The sequence below is a fragment of the Neomonachus schauinslandi genome, chromosome 2 (assembly GCF_002201575.2).
Source record: "Neomonachus schauinslandi chromosome 2, ASM220157v2, whole genome shotgun sequence".
Taxonomy (NCBI): Eukaryota; Metazoa; Chordata; class Mammalia; order Carnivora; family Phocidae; genus Neomonachus; species Neomonachus schauinslandi.
In genome coordinates this window covers 111,176,553-111,200,090 of record NC_058404.1, presented here as the reverse complement: position 1 = coordinate 111,200,090, position 23,538 = coordinate 111,176,553, and the positions used below count along the sequence as shown (strand labels likewise).

Sequence of the window (23,538 nt, the reverse complement as noted above, 5' to 3'; positions counted from 1 at the left end):
AACCTAGAATTTTATACTCAGCAAAGTCATCATTCATAAGTGAGGACAAAAGAGACATTTTCAGACAAAGACTAAAAATATTTATTATTCTCAAGACACTTATCTCCCTCTTTCTCTCTCTCACACACACACATTAAAGAATGTATTTTGTTAAGTAAGAAGTTGAATCTATAAAGATGAAGTAGGAGATTCAAAAAGCAATGGTAGGTGGCGCCTGGGTGCCTCAGTCGTTAAGCATCGTTAAGCATCTACCAAGCAAAAAAAAAAGCAATGGTAATAGAATTGGTAAATGCACAGGTCAGACTAATTAAGATAAAAATAAAAGGAAATTATATGGTAGTATCACTTACATAATTTATCAGATGCAAAAATTTTATTATCAAATTGACCAGCATTATATTAAATTAATAAAATACATTATAGTCAAGTAAGGCTTATTCCAGATATATAAGGATGGTTAATTTTTTTTTTAAAGATTTTATTTATTTATTTGACAGAGAGAGACACAGCGAGAGAGGGAACACAAGCAGGGGGAGCGGGAGAGGGAGAAGCAGGCTTCCCGTGGAGCAGGGAACCCGATGAGGGGCTCGATCCCAGGACCCTGGGACCATGACCTGAGCCGAAGGCAGACGCTTAACAACTGAGCCACCCAGGCGCCCCAAGGATGGTTAAATATTTAAAAGTGGATTCATTCAGGGGTGCCTGGCTGGCTCAGTTGGTAGAGCATGTGACTCTTGATCTCGGGGTTATGCATTTAAACCCCCTTTTGTGTGGAGCTTACTAAATAATAATAATACTAATGTCATAACTGATTCAGTCAGTTCACCTCGTGGACAGAATAAACAAGAAAACTATGTGTTCACCTAAATGGATGTGAGAAGTGTTTTATAAAATTTTCTACCCATTTAGGTTAAAAATACAAAGTAGGGTTAGAGATGGCCTTGGTCACGTTCCAGTCAGGAGACAGAAACAACACAGTAATTTGAACAAGGAGAGTTTAATATAAAGAGTTATTAACTATATCAGGGGATTAACGAGGGATTACGAATAAGTAGTAAAGAAAACTCTAAAGAATACAGGATAAGCAGTTATAAAGATCAGCCACTATCCCTTGTACTGAGATAGAGCACATAAGAAAAATTTCCCAACCCCACAGGCAGGCACACCAGGACTGCGATCCAGACCTTGTTGGAGAAGGCACTGCCATGGCTCACTGGATGGCAGAGAAGTCAAGGAGTTTCCATGCCAGCAGAACTTACTGGAAATCCACCTTCTTGGGTGCTGGGGGAAGCCATCCACAGAAAGGTGCCTTGGAACTCACCGCAAAGCTGCCTTTGTGGAATGCCAGGAGGATACATTCCTGGGGAAGTCCCTCCCTGGCAGCACTCCACTGCGAAGTCACCTGAGAGGATGCTGCAGGAAGCTGCCGGCCGCTGGGTGCTGCTGACCTCTGCACAATGAGCCAAGTGCTGGGGAAGCCACCTGTGTTGGAGGAGGAAGACACAGGAGAAGCCAGGAACGCTGCAGGAGGCAGGCACTGGAGAAGCTACATGCGTTGCGGGAGCCTGGCAAGAACTGCACACTAAATCAGGAAGAGAAGTAGCCTCCCTTGCAGTGTCTCTCCACACCCTCTAATGACAAAGCTGGCAAAGGAGAAATATTTACAAGGTCCATTCCCATTATTGCAAAGCAGGCAATGAAGGGTGAATTTGGAGCTGAAAGGCAATAAGCTGATAGCTGCACAAGAGACTTCTTAACCTGATAAAAGGAAGCAATCGAAAACCTTGGCCAAATTACTGATGAAAAACTAGAAATATTCCTTTTAAAATCAAGTAAAGAAAAAAAATGTATCTTGTTATCACTTCTATTTGATACCGACCTGGAAGTCCTCCTAGCGCAATGAAAAAAGAGAAAGAAATAAGAGATATAAAGATTAGAAATGAATAAACACACTTATCAGGATTTGTAGATGGTACGATTGCCTGCATATAAAACTTCAAAAAATACACCGATTATTAGAATTAAGACATTCAGCAAGTTTGGTGCATACAAATCAATATATTTTTAAAATACCCATCCTTAGATATCAGCAAAACCTAATTAGAGGGGCGCCTGTGTGGCTCAGTTGGTTAGGCATCCAACTCTTGATTTCGGCTCAGGTTGTAATCTCAGGGTCCTGGAATCAAGCCCCATGTGAGGGCTCCCCACTCAATGGGAAGTCAGCTGGAGATTCTCTCTCTCCCTCTATGCCCTCCGCTGCTCATGTGCGTGCTCTCACTCTCTCTCAAATAATCTTTTTTAAAAACCTAATTAGAAAATATAACTTTTAAAAAGAAAGAAACCTTTGGTAAAATTCATTTACACAAGTATTTCATGTTATTGCTCTCTTTCTAAACACATTGGTATGAATAAATTTTAATAAGACAGTAAGTCATGATTTCAGAATATGCTTTTCTTTTTCTTTCCTTCCCTCATTTCTTTTCTTTTCTTTTTTTTTTTTAAAGGTTTTATTTATTTGACAGAGAGACAGCGAGAGAGGGAACACAGGCAGGGGGAGTGGGAGAGGGAGAAGCAGGCTTCCCGCCGAGCAGGGAGCCCGATGCGGGGCTCGATCCCAGGACCCTGGGATCATGACCTGAGACGAAGGCAGACGCTTAACGACTGAGCCACCCAGGCGCCCCGCCTTCCCTCATTTCTTTCCTTCCCTCATTTCTTTTCTTTCTTTCTTTCTTTCCTTTTCTTTTTTCTTTTCTTTCTTTCATAGTCTTGTTCACAGAAAGAAGACATAATGTTTTACAAGGGTTTGCCTTTACTTCTCAAGCCTTATTCTATATGAATGAATGTATATGTGTATGTGTGTAAATCTAATTGCCATTTCAGATACTATACAACTTCCCACCTTACCAATTCCTGGAAATGTCATCTTTTCTGTTCACTTTCGTGGATGCTATAGTTATTGATTTTAAATTTTATTTTTTTAAAGATTTATTTATTTATTTGAGAGAGAGAGCAGGGGGAGGGGCAGAGGAGAGGGAGAATCTCAAGCAGACTCCCTGCTGAACAGGGAGACTGACACGGGGCTCGATCTCACGACCCTGAGATCATGACCTGAGCTGAAATCAGGAGTCCATCACTTAACCGACAGCCACCCAGGTGTCCCTGACTTTAAATTTTAAAATAGAATGTTTCCAAGAGAGGTTATGTTCCCTGTATAATGTGTTAATCTTAAAGCATAAACATATTAGTAGTATTGAAGGCAAATGTGCAGAACTAATTGTGTAGCATTTGGTTGCTTCTTTTCAGGGAAACTTTTAAAAGCAGAGTATATCCTGAGCAATCTAATAAGCAACAACGGAGCAACAGGTAAGGTGTTTTCATATCTTCACAACGACCTTTACCTGCAGTCCCTACTGGAGTTCTAGTTTAAAAGCGACTGAATGACCTAATAGTTACTGTACACTAGACCTCTCCAGATCTACCTGGAAGTTGGGTAACAAATCATTTAAATCTTCAAATATCTTGTCTGAATTTCTGGGCATTAATGTCAACAAGTTTCCCAGTAAGTTGAACACAACCTCCAGTAGACTTTTAATCCCAATGTGCTTGGATCCAAGGTTCCCAAGCTCCTTGAACCTTACTGACATTTCCAGTGGGGAGGCAGTTTGGAATACAGATATTGACCATACACCCCTCATTTGTGGCCACCATCACTAACCTATGGTATGCACACTTCCCATCTTCCACACCACACACACACACACACACACTGGGATTAAAAGCTGGGGAGAAAACAGAAGGTGATGTGACACAGAATCAAGAGGGTGTAATAATGAATTTGACTCTATTTTTGGTGTTTGCTGACAGTTTTAAGGCCCCAGCCTTCCCCCACTCCCCGTTGTCCCACAGCTGGGCAGGCTGGGGGCGGGGGTTGTTTTTTGGTTTGTTTTGAACCTACTCATCAGTAAACCGAGTGTAGCTTGTGGGAGACTTTACCCCAGCCCCACACCCTAATCACAGTAAAAACCAAAGCCACTCACCACTCTTCACGCACGTCAAATGGACCAGCTTGGGTGCCTGCCTGCTCTCCTCAGAAAGGCTCCTTATGTGAGTACTAAATCTTTTCATGCCTTCCTGGTGTGCGTGTGCAGTCGTCAGTCTCTACTTCCAAACCAGTTTTGGGTGGACTGGAAGGAGGAGCTGATCTCCTCAGGAGCCAGAGGGAAGTGGATCCCAGGCAGAGGTAACAGCAAGTGCAGATGCCATGATAAGGAACGCAAATGAAGTCAGTGTGGCAGGACATAGTCAGTTGAGAGAGGTGGAGACCAGACAGGAATTCATGTCTGTGAAGCCTTGTAGGTTATAGCAAGGAGTTGGAACCTTTCCCTAAATGTAGAGAAAAGATCCTCTCTCTAATCTGGATCACATGTGCTCATGAAGGCATGAAATGGTTTCATTTCACCAGGCTATTTCCTTGATAATTCAAAGCTAAAGCCGCTTTGCTTTTTTCCCCTCTTTTCTTGTAGGTACCTGGCTGTACAGAAATGAAAGCGACAAGATCCTGGTGCAGTCAGTCTGCATACAGATCAGAGGGCAAATTCTGCAAAAGCTAGGTACGGTCATCAAACATTCAGCCTCTCAGGGCTCATTTACAAAGTCTGGCTGTGAGATTTTACCGTAGAATTTTCTAATCGCATCTGGTTACAATTGCTAATCCCCACTTCGCTGAGTTTCCTCATCGAAAAAAAAAAATGACATTTAAGATCCCAGGAGTGTTATGAACATTAATAGAACAAAATATTTTATGTTGAGTTTTGTTAAAGAAATACACAGTTGTATAGTTTGATGCTAACCTTAGGGTTCTCGGTATTATTTCTGGAGTCTGACTTTCAGTTCTACAGGACTCCATGGGCTAGAGTGACACCTTATTCTACACCACCCTGACACCTTACCCATTCATTCCTCAGAGGGCATTCCTGAGTTTGTCAAACAAAATTTATAGAATGCTAGCTGTGCTTTAAAGTGCATGGCCCCACCCCAGCTGTTTATAGCCCAGCAAGCCTGAGTGCTCTGCCAGCAGTCCAGGAGAGGGCTTCTAGCACTGTCCCCACAGACAGGCCAACCTGAACATGGGGTTTGGGAGGGTTGGTCCCAAGGGAGGGGTCCTGAGGAGGGAGGGAAACAGAGCAGAGGCTCTGCTGTAGGCTGGAGGGAGGAGGGAGGGAGATATGCTGGGAGGCGGGAAGGAGCCCCCGGGGCCCCCTGTGGGCTTATTAGCCTATCCCCAAGCCCTTTCCTCACCTGAAGGCAGAAGACTTTAAAAAACAACAAAAAGGAAGTATAAAAAGGAGCTGCAGGTGCTCAAATAAATAAATAAATATGCAAACTAAAGTGTTTGAATATTTTTAATATAGAATGGTAATTAGTATTCTTGTAAATAATGGAGTTGATTATATATATACACACACATATATAATTGATTATATATACACATATATGTAATTGATTATATATATACACAATTGATTATTTATATATATATACACGCACATACATATAATTCTTACTGTTTCTCTGTGAAAGGGAAGAATTATCTGTATTAAACCAACTGGAAAAATAGGTTGCTGTTCCTCCAGCAGATCCTATCTGCTGATTGCTGTCAATATAATTCAGCCCGAAATTTTCCTAACAGGAGCCAATGAATCTTCTTTCTGTATTAGTTCTCAAAGGTATTTTCTAACACAATACACAGATACTAGCGGTTCGTGCCGTCTCCCCCTCTTTTTCCAGGGATGTGGTATGAAGCAGCAGAGCTAATCTGGACCTCCATCATAGGATATCTGACACTTCCTCAGCCAGATAGAAAGGTGGTGTATCTAGTGCTTTCTTTCTCCTGTCCTACATTTGTCTTTGGATGACTATCTCCTTATGGCACAATTCAGTGTATCATTTATCGAGTTTATTGGTCCTATTTTTATCGATTCTGCGTGCGCATAGGACCAGGAACATTTGGTAACTCCTTCTTGTGTCTTCCCTTTCCCCACTCACAGCTAGACTCCTGGCATGTATTTAGTGTTTCTGCATTCATGTCTAACTATTTATATATATATTTCTATCTATTTACATACTTATTTCTATTTATGTATTTACTTCTAAATATATATTTATTTATATAATATAAATATTATATATTTATTTCCATTCATCTATCTATTTGATTGTAGATTTAGCCTTTACCTGATTCCACAGCAAAGTTGAGATGGCCAAGTTGCTTAGTTGTAAGATCATTTTCCTCCAACTAATTGTTTCTGGGGCATCTTTATCCAAGAAATCGAGAGGCAACATCTGCTTTCCTACTTGCTGTTTGCATGCCCTGTGCCTCTGTGGGAATATTCTCCTTGTTGACTGGAACACTGGGTTATCTCATTTCCCTGAACTGTGTCAGCAGTACCATTGCCTACAATCCGTTGGCAACACAGACAGAATGGGACACAAGGACTCTCGCTTGAGCCAATCCTTTATGCGTAGCAGGATGGAGAAGTTAGTGTTGGCAGTCCAGTAAGGCCGAGCTAAGAAATAGTTGTGTTTACATTAGGTCTGTGTCCTCAGGACGTGATGATCTTTCAAGCCCTGTGGCATCCGGTTTAGAAGTATTTCCACTGTCACAGTAACAATCACAGTAAGAATAAGAAGAGCAGCCGCAGAGATAGTTCATATGGAGGACTGATCTTTGCCTTTAGGCCTTGAGATGAGAGCGGTAATTGACCATGAATTCCTAATCTGTGTTCTGTTTGTTTGTTTCTTACAGGGTATTTCCACATCACTAGGTATACTGGCAGACATCTTTGTTTCCATGAGCAAAAAAGATTACGAAAAGTTTAAAAACAATCCACAAATTCACTTGGTAATTATCACATGTCAAAACCATGGTGCAGGGTGGCATCACCTCACAAAACCGCTGGCGTTTTTGGTGATTGGTGCATCAATCTCATTCTCTCTCCAGGAGTCAGGGAGCACAAGTGTCTCCCCTCTCCGAGTCACATGAACAATCCTGGGGACAATTCCTGTGGTGTCCTATTTAGCTGTATTAATCTTAGCACCTAGCACAGTACCAGACATACAAGACACTCACCAGAATTCATGTGGCTATAGATTTAAAAACAGGGACACCTGGGTGGCTCATCTGTTAAGTGCCTGCCTTCTGCTCAAGTCATGATCCCAGGGTCCTGGGATTGAGCCCCATGTCTGGCTCCCTGTTCAGTGGGGAGCCTGCTTCTCCCTCCGCCTGCCACTCCCCCTGCTTCTCTTCTCTCTCTCTCTCTCTGACAAATAAATAAATAAAATCTTTTTAAAAAAGTAAAAGACATATACCTAGTGACATGATACCATTAAAAAAAGATTTAAAGGGGCGCCTGGGTGGCTCGGTCGTTAAGCGTCTGCCTTCGGCTCAGGTCATGATCCCAGGGTCCTGGGATGGAGCTCCGCATCAGGCTCTCTGCTCAGCAGGAAGCCTGCTTCTCCCCCTCCTGCTCCCCCTGCTGTGTTCCCTCTCTTGCTGTCTCTCTCTCTGTCAAATAAATAAATTAAAAATCTTAAAAAAAAAAAAAGATTTTATTTTGTTAAGCTCTACACCCACTGTGGGGCTGGAAATTACAACCCTGAGATCAAGAGTTACATGCTCTACTGACTGAGCCAGCCAGGTGCCCCAAAGGGGTAACAATTTTAAAATTTAATTACCTCTCTGTTCAAATCAGAGTATCAGTCACTTGTCTAAGTTCTCATTACTAATATTTATGTATTCCTTTACAACGCAATATATAGAAACCACATAAAACCCTATGAGGCAGGTAGAGCAAAATGTATTGTTCCCATTTAAGAGAAAAATAAACTGAGGTCCAGAGAAACTAAGTGAGCTCTATAGTTTGCACACCCAGTAAGAAAGAATACTAAGAGCAGAACCCAGATCTCTGACCAGTCTAGAGCATTAGCATAGACATCAAACTGCTCTCCTGCACTGCACTGGTATTGAGAGGTTTAATATTATCATGAAGATTGCCATTTTTATTAAATACTGAAGTGACAGTGGTAACTGTATTTAATAGTAATTACTGTAGCATAAGAACACATGCAGCTTGCTGCTGGCAATCTGAGTCTTAGCAAAATGTTGCTTTTTGCTGTCCGACCAACACACAAGAAAAGGGTTATATCCCTGTTCAGTGAAATTGTCTTTGATGATTGTTTAAAATTATAAACTGCCAGGGTGCCTGGCTGAGCATGGGACTCATGATCTCAGGGTCTGAGTTCAAGCCCCACATTGGGTGTAGAGCTTACTTTAAAAAAAAAAAAAAAGATTAAATTTTTAAAAATTGCAAATTGAACTGCCTCCCCATCCTGAACCTCCTTGTGACCCCTTCCTGCTTTATTTTTCTCTGGAACACTTAGTGCCATGTCAGATCCTATGCATTTTACTCATTTTGTGTATTGACTGATTCCCTCCCTTCAATAGGAAATAAGCTTATTGCAGGCTCACTGTCTGCTATCTCCTTCATGTCTAGAACAGTATTTCTAGGATGAATGAATGAGTCTTACTTGCTGTGAAATCATACATTAAAAGGCTCTTTGCCAAGAACAGTGCAGAAATCATCAGCTAATCTGGCTGCAAGTTCACAGAGTTTCTGTGAACAAAGACTTGCATGATCCTCCAGAGAAACTTGTGTCAATTATTTTGTATAGGCAGGCATTGTGAATTTTTGCACACATTAGGCCCTCTCTGGAGAGGGACGGGGTTTGTGACAGGATTGTGTATGGGTGCTGGGGGAAAGGATACTCAACTCCCTAGGGTCTTTTGAGCCACTTAACTCTTTCTTTTTTTTTTAAGATTTTATTTATTTATTTGACACACAGAGAGAGATAGAGAGCACAAGCAGGGGGAGCGGCAGGCAGGCAGAGGGAGAGGAAGAAGCAGGCTCTCTGCTGAGCAGGGAGCCCGATGTGGGGCTCGATCCCAGGACCCTGGGATCATGACCAGAGCCAAAGGCAGACGCTTAACCAACTGAGCCACCCAGGCGCCCCCGAGCCACTTAACTCTTTCTTGGCACTGTTCTGAAATAGTTGTGATGAGGGGCAGAAGGTCCCTCAAAATCCTGAAAGACAAGCAAAGGAATTTCATAGCCTGACTTTTGCTAATGGATAAATAATTGTCAATACAACACTTGGCCTCCTGTTTTTTCACAGGGTTTGCTGAGGGAGTTTGACCACCATTTGCTCTCAGCTGCGGAAGCCTGCAAACTGGCAACTGCCTTCAGTCCCTACACGCCCCTCTTTGTGCTCTCGGCTGTGGTAAGCAGGGGGCAGCCCCTCCCTGAACCTCTCTCCCCAGTGAGAGAAGTAACCAGTGAGAGGGGAAGGTCTAACCTAAAGTGGGCTTTGTGCACATCATTAGATAATTGTGATCAGGCCTTATGTATGGAAAGGTTTTATAAATCAGAGTAGTGACATCCTGGTGGAAGATAATTAATTCAGCCTGAGGGTATAATGTTGTCCGCCTCAGACCAATGGTCCCCAAGCACATCAGAACTGCCCAAAGAGTCTTTGCAAAATGTACATTCCTGGTCCAACCTAAGTCCACTAAATGCAAATCTCTGGGATAGGTACCCAGAAATCTTTTATTTTGAAATACTGCCCAGGTGCACAGAGGGGTTTGGAAGCCACTACTCTATTGTTTTGACTTCTATTAAATAAATGATGTTTTTGTATATAGCAGCCTTATTTGCACAGAGAAAATTACTATGTCCGTGTCCCATGTATATAGACACTCTTTGCTAAAACTAACAACAGCAGTAACAGCAACAACAAATTTATCATCTTTGATTAAAAAGTATCAGGCCTGGGGCCCCTGGCTGGTTTAGTCAGAGGAGCATGCAACTCTTGATTTCAGGGTCATGAGTTTGAACCCCACATTGGGTGTAGAGATTACTAAAAAAATAAATAAACTGGAAAAAAAGTATCAGGCCTACAGCAAGATGGTAGTTAGAGCTAATTTCTTACCCCCTCATGCCAACCAGTCACGTACATCCCAGTCCCCTCTCCTAATTCACCAAAAGGCCTTTAGGCCCTTGACTCAATACTTGATTGTGTCCTTTTCTTGGAATATCTGTGGCACGTGTTTATTTTCCTATAACACTTCTAACAACTGTCCTCCAGGAATGAAATTTTTCCTGATTCACTTCCAGTTTCGAATTCAGTGTCTGATTTTGTATTTGGTATTTTCCTCAGAATATCCGCGGCACATGCTTGTTGTCCTATAGTAGTTCTAATGACTGTCCTCCAGAAATGAAAAATTCATATCTGTATGAAGCCAAAGAGGCCTTCGAAATTGGCCTCCTCACCAAGAGATATGATGAACCAGCTACTGGAAAACAAGAGCTTCATAGTCTTCTCAAAGCTGCTTTCGGCCTTACCACAGTGCACCAAAGACTCTATGGGGAGACAGAGATGGTCCGTGTAGCAAGTCAGCTCTGTAATGAAGCTATGGGAAAGCTGTACAGTTTCAGTAGTTCCTCTGGAAGTCAGGAGAGAGAAGCTCTCTCTCAGCAGATCTTGTCTATTATCACCCAGGTAAAGGATCATTTACAAATTCAAGGCTTCTCAAATTTAGATGACAAGTCTTATGTTCCAGAGAGTTTCAAGCGTGGGTTGGATAAGCCCATCTTTCATGGGCAAGTGGATTTCCAAAAAATCCTTGAAGCCTATTCACAGCACCATACTTCAGTGTGTGAAGTATTTGAAAGCTCTTGTGGAAACAACAAAAATAAACAGGAAGATACAAAAACAGGAGTCTGTATCACTACTCTAAAAACAGAGACAAAAAACATAGATACTGTGTGTACTACTGAAGACAAATCACATTTTCAAAAAGGCATGGTAATGGCTAGGAATAGTCAGGAGAAACTCAGCAGGATAGGCAGGAAAAACTGGACCCATTCTGATGCATTTCGAGTCTCCTTGGATCAAGATGTAGAGATTGAGGTTGAGTCACCAGACCACAGCCATGGTGAAGAAGCTGTTTTGGACAAGTCTCTGAGTGACAGCCATTGCTCTAGTTCTTGGAGCAAGTTATCAGGGGTTAGTTCTTCTACAAGCTGGGAGGAAGTGAATTATATCGATGATAGGTCAACCAGAAAAGAGCCTTGCAAGGAAGAACATCTTGTGGATACTCAGTGTTCCACTGCCCTGTCTGAAGAGCTAGAGATCAATGAGGAAAGCAGAGCTGTACATCCACTGTCTTCAGAGCTTCATGGTCTCTCTCTCCAAGTATCCAAGGATGACAATTTAGAGTTTTCTCAAAGTCAGCTACACAAACACATACCCTTAACAACCTCCTGTCCTCATAACACAACAGGCATGTTCTTGGCCTCTGGTGCAGGCCTGTTAGAAGGAGCTCCAGAAGGTGTGCAAAAGGTTAGAAACATGGGATCCAGAAACACTTCTGGTCATTCCAGCCCCTCATTTGGTTCTGCTTCTTTGTCCTCTTCTGATTCTTGTTGGCCCAAGAACATAGCCACATATCCTTCAGTTCGAGAAGAAGAAACCTTTGAACTAAATGAATTTCCAGAAATCCACTGTGATGCCAAAGACAGGCATGGGGAAGAAATCAAAAGAGGGACAGGCCTTACATTTAAAGATAGTTCCTCCTGGGTTGACCTAGAAGGAGAAACAGAGGAAAAAGAAGAGGATATGCCCTTAGACTCTCACGTAGTCATGGAGGGTTCTCTGGGTAAAAACTCTGTGATGCCATGTAGCTCTTTCACTCTTCATTGGCCTGTTCAAAATCCTGACTCAGGAAAGAGCAGTGGTTCAGTCAAAGAGCAGAACATTGACCCTGATGCCTCTACAGTGGATGAAGAGGGCCAACTGCTCGACAGCACTGATGTTCACCCCACAAATGGGTGTGGCTCTTCGAGCCTATGTTCCCTGAGGCAGCTGCATGGTTGGGGGGCTGAGACCCCTGACCCATCTGTAAGCAGTAACATTGCCTTCCCTGATCTTAGCAAGGACTGCACTACCACAGAAGAAGGAAACGAACCAGGAAACATGCTAAACTGCAGCCAGAACTCCAGCTCGTCCTCAGCGTGGTGGTTGAAATCACCTGCATTTTCCAACGGTTCTTCTGAGGGGGAAAACCCATGGTCCTTTCTGAATTCCAGTGGAAGTTCTTTTGTTTCATTGCCAGGAATGATAAGGCAAGAGATCCTAGATGCTCGAACCCTGCACCCTGATGACTTTGAAAAACTCTTGGCAGGAGTGAGCCATGATTGGCTGTTACAGAGACTGGAGAATACAGGAGTTTTTAAGCCCAATCAACTCCACCGAGCACACAGTGAGTACAACATTTTCAGTCGGTACAGCTTCAGGAAGCCTCTGTGTATGTTTGGGGTCCTCTGAAGAGCTTGATATGTGAGATCACTTAAAACTCATGAAAGACACAGACCCCTGTTATGCTTTGTGAATATACAGAAAAATATGTACTTTGGGGGTTTCCCTCACTCTTGGTGTGGTGGACTCTAATGGTGGCAAAGACTAGAGGCTTACTCAGGCCACCGCATATATTGGGGACTTGCTATGAAGATACACAAGGCGGTAAGGCAGACAAGAATCTTACAGGACTAAGGAACAGTCATCAGTCAGGGTTTAAAATAGCTCTGCTTGTCATATCCACTCAGCATCTGTCTTTTCCCTGATTCTCATTACCAACCAGCTGATTTCTGTTTTTCCCCATTCAGATTCTTGGGGGCAGAGTTTGACCTAGTTAAACATCACTCTTCTGCTGGGCAGAGATTTTCACACCTGCCCACAAGGTTTCTTTTCAGCCAATGGATTGAGCAAGTGCCCCCTACTATTATAGTCAGCAACTACTTCTTGCTTATGGAAGAGCCCAAGGTCACTTACTATAGCAGGGAGCCTGGGTTGGGGCCCACCTGGCAATCAGTGTATCTATTACAGCTTAGAAGTGGTGGGGAGGCTGGGAAGAAGACAAAAGAAGGTTCTTCTCTTAGCCCAGAGGATCACATCATAACACTCTCCAAGATACTGAAGAATTATTTGAATGAAAAAAAAGAAACAAGCTTTGTGGTTTGTTAAGCACTGGATACTAAAGTAGTAGTTCTCAGGGTACCTGGGTGGCTCAGTTGGTTAAGTGTCCAACTCTTGATTTCAGCTCATGATCTCAGGGTCCTAGGATCCAGCATCCTGTGGAGCACAGCATCAAGCTCTGCACTCAGTGGGAAGTCTGGGATTTTCTCTCTCCCTCTCCCTCTGCCCCTCCCTCTACTCATGCATGCTCTCTCAAGTAAATAAATCAATCTATAAATCTATAAATAAATAAATAAAGTAGTAGTAGTTCTCAATCTTGGCACCATATAAGAATCCCTGGAGGGGGAGGTGCTTTTTAAAATTTCCAGTGCCTCACCCCTGAGATTCCAATCTAATGGTTCTGGGGTTTGGATCCAAGCATCAGTATTTTTTAAGAGCTCTTCAGTACATTTTTATAAAGACAATGTCAGTAACTTCTGCTTCAAAGTATTCCAGTGTTTTGCCTGCTGCCTTGAAGTCAGACTAAGATACAGATCAGGTTGTCACAAAAAGAAGCAAAACATTCTATAATAGGGTTTCCCTATTCACTATTCCCTTTTTAGAGATTCTGTAGGTTCAGAATCACATTTCTTAGAGTTAGGTAACTGCTTTATTGTTATACCTGTGTGCCAATTTGTGGGTGAAAAGCCACATGTACATAATCTCAAACCCATTAGGGGAACATTATTATCCCCAGTGTACAGATAAGAAAAACAGAGAAAGCCCAAAGTTGAGGAAACAAAGCAAGTTGTACATTTCCTCCATCTTTCTTCCCTCAGTTCATTGCCCTTCCTATGAATGTGGGCAAGCAGCTCACCTTCCTTTTCCATCCCCAGCTTCTCTGATTGAATGCCCCAACCCTGGCCACTGTCTTTCCCAGCCTCCAGTCATCTCCCGCCCCGGTCCCAGACCCGTGAGTTTCTTACTTGAAGTATTTTCTCTCCTGAGTCTCCTATACTTTCACCCATTATCACAACCTAGATGCAGGAAGGTCCATGTTCACTTCATTTTAACTTGGATCCCAAAATGTTGCATTTCTTCTCAGAGTTCATGTCTTTCCCCTCAAAGAAGTGCTTTCTTACTAGCCCTATTCTGCCTTTCCTTAAGGTGGAGACAGTTTTTGCTTTTCCTTCTTATCTTTTCCTTTTTCTATTGAGTAGAATCTTTGTACAGTAGCTGTATTTTGTCAAGTAATTCCTGGACTTTCCCAACTTAAACAAAACAAGAGAAAATTAAGGTGCACTTTAATAGGTAACTATGATTTCTGAAGTTGCCAGGAGTCTCCGAGGTAGAGTTATTTCGTTTATTTCTATCTATATGGTCTGGCACCAGTAGTAGGCTCCATTATCCGGACCCCCCAGATAATTAGAAGATGCAAGCATATATCACTCTTCCAAGATGGTCTCTGGGGTTTTGCTGTTTATTTTATTTTTTTAAGATTTATTTATTAATTTATTTGACAGAGAGAGAGAGAGAGAGGGAATACAAGCAGGGGGAGAGGGAGAGGGAGAAGCAGGCTTCCCATGGAGCAGGGACCCCGATGCGGGGCTTGATCCCAGGACCCTGGGATCATGACCTGAGCCGAAGGCAGACCCTTAACCGACTGAGCCACTGAGGTGCCCCAAGATGCAAGCATATATCACTCTTCCAAGATGGTTTCTGGTGTTTGATGTTTAAAAAGCCTTTATTTTCCACCGTTTTCATACAGAAACTCTGGCCTTATCTTAATCCTTGACCATCACAAGCAAAAGATTTTGTGAATCTTCATTACATTTGCAAAGCTTTACTTTATTGTACTTCACTAACTTTGTAGTAGTAGTCATAGAAGAGGCTGAAATTTGAGAAAATGTCTAAAGAAGCTGAAGATTTCAGACAAGCTGGATTAGGATCTGTGTCACTTCAACTTTATTCATAAATTGTAATATCCCTTTGAAAATAACATCCATTTTTATCTTCTCTTTTTCTGCAGATGCTCTTTTATTAAAATACTCTAAAAAATCAGAATTATGGACAGCCCAAGAAACTGTTGTATATTTGGGGGACTACCTGAATGTAAAGAAGAAAGGCAGACAAAGAAATGCTTTTTGGGTTCATCATCTTCATCAAGAAGAAACTCTGGGGAGGTATTTCTTTAAAACAACCTTACCACTAGTGTTAAATGGGCTAATTATGCCTTTCTGTTAATTAATCATTTATGACATTTTGAAAGAGCTGGAAAAGCTAGCCACAATGTATATTTTCAGATTCCTACTCCTTCCTCCTCCTCATTAATTAACTAACAGTAGTTACCACAGACTGACCAACATTATGTCAGCCATTTTACATAGATGTACATGATGTCAAACCTCTCAGGAAGGGGCGCCTGGGTGGCTCAGTCGTTAAGCATCTGCCTTCGGCTCAGGTCATGATCCCGGGGTCCTGGGATCGAGCCCCACATCGGGCTTCCTGCTCTGCAGGAGGCTTGCTTCTCCCTCTCCCACTCCCCCCCCCACCACGTGTTCCCTCTCTCGCTGTGTCTCTCTCTGTCAAATAAATAAATAAATAGGGTGCCTGGGTGGCTCAGTTGTTGAGCAACTGCCTTCGGCTCAGGTCATGGTCCTGGGGTCCTGGGATCGAGTCCCATATCGGGCTCTCTGCTCCACGGGAGGCCTGCTTCTCCCTCTCCCACTCCCCCTTGCTTGTGTTCCCTCTCTCACTGTGTCTCTCTCTGTCAAATTAATAAATAAAATCTTTTAAAAAAAATTAAATAAATAAATAAATAATCTTTAAAAAAAAAAAAACCTCTCAGAGAGACATTGTTATCCCCATTGTAAAGATAAGAAAAATGGAGTTTCTGACTCTATGGCAGGACAGAGAGCCTCAAACACTCCCACTGTAAATGCTGGCAAGAAGTCTAATTCAAGTATGAAAACCACACTTATATGTAAATAAATGAGTCTGCAAAAAAAGGTAGGAAAATCCTTTTAGGCTAGGGTTGAAGCAAATCCAGGGATAAAGAGTATACTAAGCCCTTAAGACACTCCCTGTTAGGTTTTGAGTGGGGTGGCATAAGGTGGCAGCTAGTGACCAAAGTTACACATGTAAGGGACTATTTAGAGACCATCCAGTGGGTAGAGACCACCCACCCCCAGCCTCCTGGGTGGCTCAGTTTCTTGATTTTGGCTCAGGTCATGATCTCAGGGTCGTGAGATAGAGCCCCGCGTCAGTCTCCCTGTTCATCAGGAAGTCTGCTTGAGATCCTCCCTCTCCCGCTCCCCCCCCCCCCCCCGCTCTTTCTCTCTCTCAAATAAATAAATAAATCTTAAAAAAAAAAAAGAAAACCACCTCACTGAGGTAAACACCTGTTTGGCTTTAGTTCTGGATGACAACTTCAAGCAAAAACTCACCTGAAAAAATTAGTGACCACAGGCGATTCCCATTGGGTTTGAGACCTAATTTTACATCATCTGTGTATTTAAAAAGACCTATAAGCCAAGAATTTTAAGGTGGACCCTGTTTTTTTATCCAAATCCAAATAATGTAAGAAATAAATAGGAAGACAGGAAATGAGAGAGAGTGAGAAATTGGGTAATTCTTAAGCAGTGGAAGTATATTTCTTGAAAAGGTTGTTGATGATGATGATAATAATAATAATAACAATAGAAACATGTATATATATTTACCAAGTATATATGTGCCAAGCCTTCTTTTAAGTAATTTATGTACTAATTTAATTAATCATCACAAAAATTTATGAGACAGATATTATTATCCTTATTTTACAGATGAGGGAAATGAGGCATAGAGATGTTAAGAAACTTGTCCCACATCACACATCCAAGTGATGAAGCCATGTGTTATGGGTTTAGTGAGTTTTTTAACAGCTCTGTACCTCCAGCCTCAAATTCATATGTTGAAGTCCTAACCCACAGTACTCAGACTGTGATCTTATTGAAATAGAGGCATTGCAGATATAATTAGTTAAGATGAGGTCATACTGGAATAAGGTGGGCACCTCATCCACTATGACTGGTATTCTTATAAAAAAGAAATTTGGAGATAGACATGCACAAGGAGAATGCATGTAAAATTGTAGTTATGTTTCCACAAGGCAGGAACCACCAGAAGCCAGGAGAGAGGACTGAAAAACATCCTTCCCTAGTGGCTTCAGATTGAACATGTCCCTGCTGATATCTTGATCTTGGACTTCTAAGCTCCAGAACTGTGAGAGAGTCAGTTTCTGTTGTTTAAGTCACTCAATTTGTGGCACTTAGTTATAGTAGCCCTAAGAAACTAATACAGCAAGATGCATCATAGGAGGATCTGAGATGGGAAATAAAAGAGAGAATAAGAAATATGGAAGATGGAGTGAGAGGATCCAACATATATCTGATCAGAAAAAGATAACAGATCAAATAGAAAAGAATTACTATTTAAATAGATAATATCTGATAATTTCCCAGAATGCCAAAACACATTAATCTTCCAATACAGGAATCATAGTGAATCCTAAGTAGGATAGAAAAGGAAGAAGGGGGGTGCCTGGGTGGCTCAGTTGGTTAAGCATCTGCCTTCAGCTTGGGTCATGATCCTGGAGTCCTGTGATCGAGTCCCACATCGGGCTCCCTGCTCAGTGGGGAGTCTGCTTCTCCCTCTGACCGTCCTCCCTCTCATGCTCTCTGTCTCTCATTCTCTCTCTCTCAAATAAATTAATAAAGTCTTAAAAAAAAAGAAAAGGAAGAAGGAAAGAAACTAGAAATGAAGGAAGGAAGAAAGGAAGGAAGGAAGGAAGGAAGGAAAGAAGGCAGGCACTCATAAATCCACTTCTCGCTACATAGTGGTAAAACTTTAGAACACCAAAGATAAAGAAATAATCTTAAAAGCTGTCAAAGAAAAAAGAGTTTACTGCTAGCAAATCCTGACGAAAAATGATCCCAATAAAATGGCATAAGATGCCAGAAAGAATGGGCCTCTGTTCCCAGACTGATGATCCTGAACCTAGGGCTGAAGGTCCTCTGACAAAACGTTTGGGAAATGCTCCAGCCCCAGGGTTTGCTCCAAGTGCTGAACTGATTCAGAGCTACTGCAGGCCCAGAGGTCTGTCCATGGCAGAAATGCTGGAACACCCGATGATGACAGCCACTCCCCTGCTGGCTGTTTTCTAATGCCATAGAGGTCCCTCCTCGGCAGCCTCCACTGTCAGATTTCTTTCTTTTTTTTTTTTTTTGGTAAGATTTTATTTATTTATTTTTGAGAGAGAGAGTGTGAGCAGGGAAAGGGGCAGAAGAAGAGGGAGAGAGAGAATCTCAAGCAGATTCTGCATTGAGTGTAGAGTCCATCACCGGGCTCAATCTCACAACCTGAGATCGTGACCTAAGCCAAAGCCAAGAGTTGGATGCCTAACCCACTGAGCCACCCAGGCGCCCCTCAGATTTCCTTTTGGATCCCCGGGAGTCTGAATGGCCAAAACTGCAGCCAACTTGGATTTCATTATCCTATTGGACTCAGTAATTTCTAGAGAGTGTTCTCTCTAGTTGAGGTCTATAACTCTGACAGTTCTCTTTGATTTTTGGAGGTCACTCTGGACACATGCAAATTACTCATAAATTCACACCAACTTATAGCAAATATAAACTGTAGTAAAGTGTGATAGTTACTGTTGTGCTCCTTTCAACACTTAATCACTTACCGCCTCATATCTTCTGTCTCCAACTATGTGTAAGGCCTTGAAATATACAAATCATATTTCACACTTTCTTCAAAACACTCAGGACTAGCACAGGGCTATGCACATAATAGGTGATGATGGAAACAAGTATTTGTACAGATGAAGTAATCACATAAGGAAGGGATAGAGGAAGGCTTCAGATTGATTAACTGACCTGTTTAAGGCCCCAGTGCAGGTAGTGAAAGATCTAGTTGCAGAGCCTGCACTTTCCAGTGTCCATCCTGGCTCCCTTGGCTCACCAAGGAAGTCTGGCAAACTGCTACATTAACTGGACACTTTCTCTATAATCAGCATCATCCTGAGTCAGTGTATCAGACAGTGTTCTTCAGAAAAACAGAACCAAGAAGATGTATATACATATAGACAAAGAGTTATTGTCAGGAATTGGCTTGCATGATAATAGAGGCCAGAAAATCTGAAGATCTGCAGTTGGCTAGCTGGAGACCCAGGAGAGCTAATGGTGTAGTTCCAGGCCAAAGGCCAGCAGGCTCCAGACCCAGGAAGAGCTGATGTTTCACTTCAAGTCCAAAGGCAGGACAAGACTAGTGTCCCAGCTCAAAGGCAGTTTGGCAGGAGGAATTCTCTCTAACTTGGGAAAAGATCAGTCTTTTTTGTTCTATTCTTTGTCCTTCAACTGATTAGATTTGGCCCATCCACATGAGAGAGAGCAATCTGCTTTACTCAGTCTATTGATTTAAGTGTGAAATTCATCCCAAAACAACCTCACAAAAACACCCAGAATTATGGTTGATCAAATATTGGGGAACCCTATGGCCAAGTCAAGATGGCACATAACATTAGCCATCACAGTCAGGCAACATGAATTATGTTCTCTTGTTCAGGAGGCTCTTACAAAATTATCTGAGTCATGAGATAAGTCAGGATCATTAATACTGACTGTCCAAGGTAGAGAAAGAATAACATCTTTCAAGCATTTTTGCATATCTCCTTTGGTCTCCGCTCTCTTCCTCTGTGATAAGATCACTTCTGCGCTTCTTTTGTGTGTTTTTTCCTCTGGTCGTAGATATGTTGGGAAAGAATATAAGGAGCCAAAGGGGCTCCGGCACCACTTCACTGATGTGGAACGTCAAATGACCGCACAGCACTACGTGACAGAGTTTAACAAGAGACTTTATGAACAAAAGGTTCCAACACAGATCTTCTATATCCCATCCACAGTAGTACTGGTAAGATTAAAGAGAGCAAGGGTTTGCTTAAACAAGTCTGTAAGTATATACTAGGTTACGTTTTGGGTAAAATCCAGTAAACTCAGTTACCAGACTATTTCATCTCCTTCATCTACGTAGAGAGAAATGTAAGAACTATGACCTTTTAGATCCTGAATATATAATTTGGATCTTCCAAGTCACCCTGTTAATTCTGGTATCTGGTCGCACGTGGTCAGGTTGGCATTTTTAATATCTTTTCTTTGGGTACTGTCTGTACTTTCAAAGAGAGAAGAAGGACCCCAAAGATGATATGTAGTACAAATTATCCCCTCAACCCAATGCACGAATTCCCTGTTTTACATCTGTTAGTCCCCGCCCCTGGCAACCAAGTAATTACCAAGTCATAGCTTAAACACGTTTAGGAAGGAAAAATAATTATTCCCTTTTCACTTTCAAATAATTCTAGTTGTTAGGAAGTTCTTAGATCTGTCTTCCTCTGATTTCTACCTATGAATTGCAGCTCCACCTTCTGGAGTCATTGAGACCAATCTGTTTTCAATAAGATATCTCTTTAAATATATAAAGGCAACCATCCATCTCCACTGACTTTTCTCTAATTTGGATTAAGAATATCCTGCCTTCCCAAATATGTTGGATCCTTAGCTCATTCATACCTAAAGGACTTTTTTTTTTTACTTTGGCCAAAGACATATTTTGACACATATTTTATTACTACCAATAATAGCTATCATCCATTTTTCACTTTCTTTATGTCAAACACTATGCCAGGCATTTAACACATTAACTCTAACCTTTGAAACAACTCGTCAAAATAGAGTATACACACAAATGCTTGAACTGATATTCCAGCCCAGCATTCCAGGGCATGATTTATCTACATGTCTTGATGAGCTAGCTCCCTAGGGTAGGTCACTTCATGGCCTCATTTTTATGTGAGCATTTTAATAAAAGAATAATAATAATTTTAAGTTCTATTATATGCCACATAAAATGTTAAGCACTTTACATGCATTTTTCTCATTTAATTTTTTTAACAATGCTATAAGGTAGCTATTATTATAATATCTGCTTTACAAATGAGCAGACCAAAACCTCCAGAAGTAACAGAGCTCCTAAGTGGCAAAGCCTAGGTTCAAAATGAGGTCTACCCGACCCCAAAGCCTGAGGCCTTCCTCGCCATTATGGTCTCCCGTTTCTATTTTTCAGATTTTGGAAGGCAAGACAATAAAGGGATGTATCAGTGTGGAGCCTTACATACTGGGAGAATTTGTGAAGTTATCAAATAACACAAAAGTGGTTAAAACAGAATACAAAGCCACAGAATATGGCTTGGCTTATGGCCATTTTTCCTATGAGTTTTCTAATCATAGAGATGTTGTAGTCGATCTACAAGGTATGTGAAATTGGGACTTATTTTTTTATTTTTAGTGTTATTCATATGTAAATGTGAGGTCTTGTAACTAGCTTTTCTAGTCATTATTTAATAGATTTTTCAGTGCCTGGACTACTATTTGTAATTAAAATAATTGATTTTACTTTATGTAGCAAATGATGTCTGAAAAAAATGTGTAAAGCTTCTACAGGGGTCTACAATGTCACATAATGAGTGAGAAGATCTGGCTCACATTCTGTTGGGCTTAATTCTAGAGCAAATCCACAAGGGCTTTTTTAAATTTCATTTAAGTGTATTTGAATGATGTAGGTTTTTTAATATTGCATGCTTTAATATGTGAAAGTCTTTCCACTCTTTCTTTTCTTCAGCCCTTTACCTTTATTACAAGTGTGATATTAGGTTTCATAATGGGGTCATTAAGGAATGGAAAGTTGTGTGTACTCAAATCTGACCTTTTAAAAATTTTCTGCATTTATATTTTAATTTTATTTCAGTTCATCTAATATTTTATTTACCAGAATTATTAGCCAATACTCTTCACTTCATTTAAATGATAAATGAGGTTTATTATAACTATTTTTAGTAACGATTCTAAGACCATCCCCCAAGATTTTCTCTATCCCCTTCCATAGCATTTATCATCACTCTTTATCATATTATATATTCTTACTTACTTATATTGCTTATTAATCTGTCCCACTTCACCAGAATGTTAGCCCTTGAGTATAGTGATTTTTTACTCACTTGTTCATTGCTAAATCCCAAGTACTCAAAATGGTGTCTTGTATAGTGCGTATGCTCAATAAATATTTGTTAAATGAACAGATGAATTAATGGGTTAAGCACTAAAGTGACTTATGAATCGTGAAAGAAATATTCAATATATTGTGATCTTAGTAATTAAACTAAGTGCATTTTATTGCTCTCTAATTCCTTGAGAATTGGCAGCCTAGGTATGTCATATTTGACAAAGTTAATTATCCAATGTTCAGTTTCCCTTCTTAAACCAATAATTGGAATATGCAATACCAGATCCCTTAACAGAAACTTATTAAACATAAACTTCAGTATAACCGAGTTTTTAAAATATCTCTTTAAGTATATACGTTTTCTTTTTCTGAAATACACTACTGACATTTATAGAGGATATAATTCTCAGACATGTTTATTTCTCTTTTAGGTTGGGTGACTGGTAATGGAAAAGGGCTCATCTATCTGACAGATCCCCAGATTCACTCTGTTGGTCAGAATGATGTCACTACCAATTTTGGAAAGAAAGGAATTTTTTACTTTTTTAATCACCAGCATGTGGAATGTAATGAAATATGCCATCGTCTTTCTCTGACAAGACCTTCAGTTGAGAAACCAAATAATTCATAGGCTCTCTGGCATGGTAATGGAATAGGTTTAGCGCTGCTTACCTGTGTGGGGTCCTGCTCTCCTTCCAGGCAGACACAGTATGGCATAGCCCGGTTCCTTCGGGCTTAGGCAGGGCCATGGGACTAGTTCTAGCCAATAATTTGTGAGATGAATTGTTGAGTATCAATTTCAGGCCCATATTTAATTGCCAGTGCAAGATGCTGCAGAGCTACTTCCCTCTGCCACAGTTGGCAAGAATATGTCAGGAGATAGCTGCTTATCAGCGTAAGTCCTGCAGAGAGGCCAACCTGGAAAAGGCCCCCATGGACCCATTGTGGACACAAAACAGATGAGAAATAAACTTTTGTGGCTCAAGCCATTGAGATTTTAGAGTTTTTTGTCACTCTCTATCAATGCTGACACTATGGGTGTTTTTCTTATTGACTTAGGAGTTCTCTGTATGTATTAAAGAATTTAGGACATTGTGATATGAGTTCCCGTTTTTTCCTATTTGTCTTCTGACATTTGACTTTGTATGAAACCTTTTTTTTTTCCATGCAGAATTTACTTTATACAGTTGAATTCATTAATCTTTTATTTTACGGCTTCTAGTTTATATGTCATATGTAGATCCTCCCTACCATGGGTTTCTTTATTTTTAAAGTATGTTTCTAGTACATTTACATTTGTGAAAGGTATGAGAGAAGAATGGTGCATTTTAACAGGCACGACAGTCCACACCTTGCACCACACAGATCTGC

General features: G+C 41.1%; 1 protein-coding gene across 1 annotated transcript in view; it reads left to right on the top strand.

The window, feature by feature from the left end:
• Window positions 1-22,863, top strand: part of ALPK1 (alpha kinase 1) — a 59,241-nt gene extending 36,378 nt beyond the window's left edge. Inside the window, exons 4-13 of the mRNA XM_021684477.1 lie at window positions 3,304-3,363; window positions 4,524-4,610; window positions 5,788-5,864; window positions 6,806-6,901; window positions 9,232-9,336; window positions 10,273-12,376; window positions 15,098-15,251; window positions 19,860-20,022; window positions 21,232-21,418; window positions 22,599-22,863. Coding sequence (XP_021540152.1) covers window positions 3,304-3,363; window positions 4,524-4,610; window positions 5,788-5,864; window positions 6,806-6,901; window positions 9,232-9,336; window positions 10,273-12,376; window positions 15,098-15,251; window positions 19,860-20,022; window positions 21,232-21,418; window positions 22,599-22,798 — 3,233 coding nt within the window. The 3' untranslated portion in view covers window positions 22,799-22,863. The remainder of the gene's footprint in view (window positions 1-3,303; window positions 3,364-4,523; window positions 4,611-5,787; window positions 5,865-6,805; window positions 6,902-9,231; window positions 9,337-10,272; window positions 12,377-15,097; window positions 15,252-19,859; window positions 20,023-21,231; window positions 21,419-22,598) is intronic.
• Window positions 22,864-23,538: the final 675 nt, after the last annotated feature.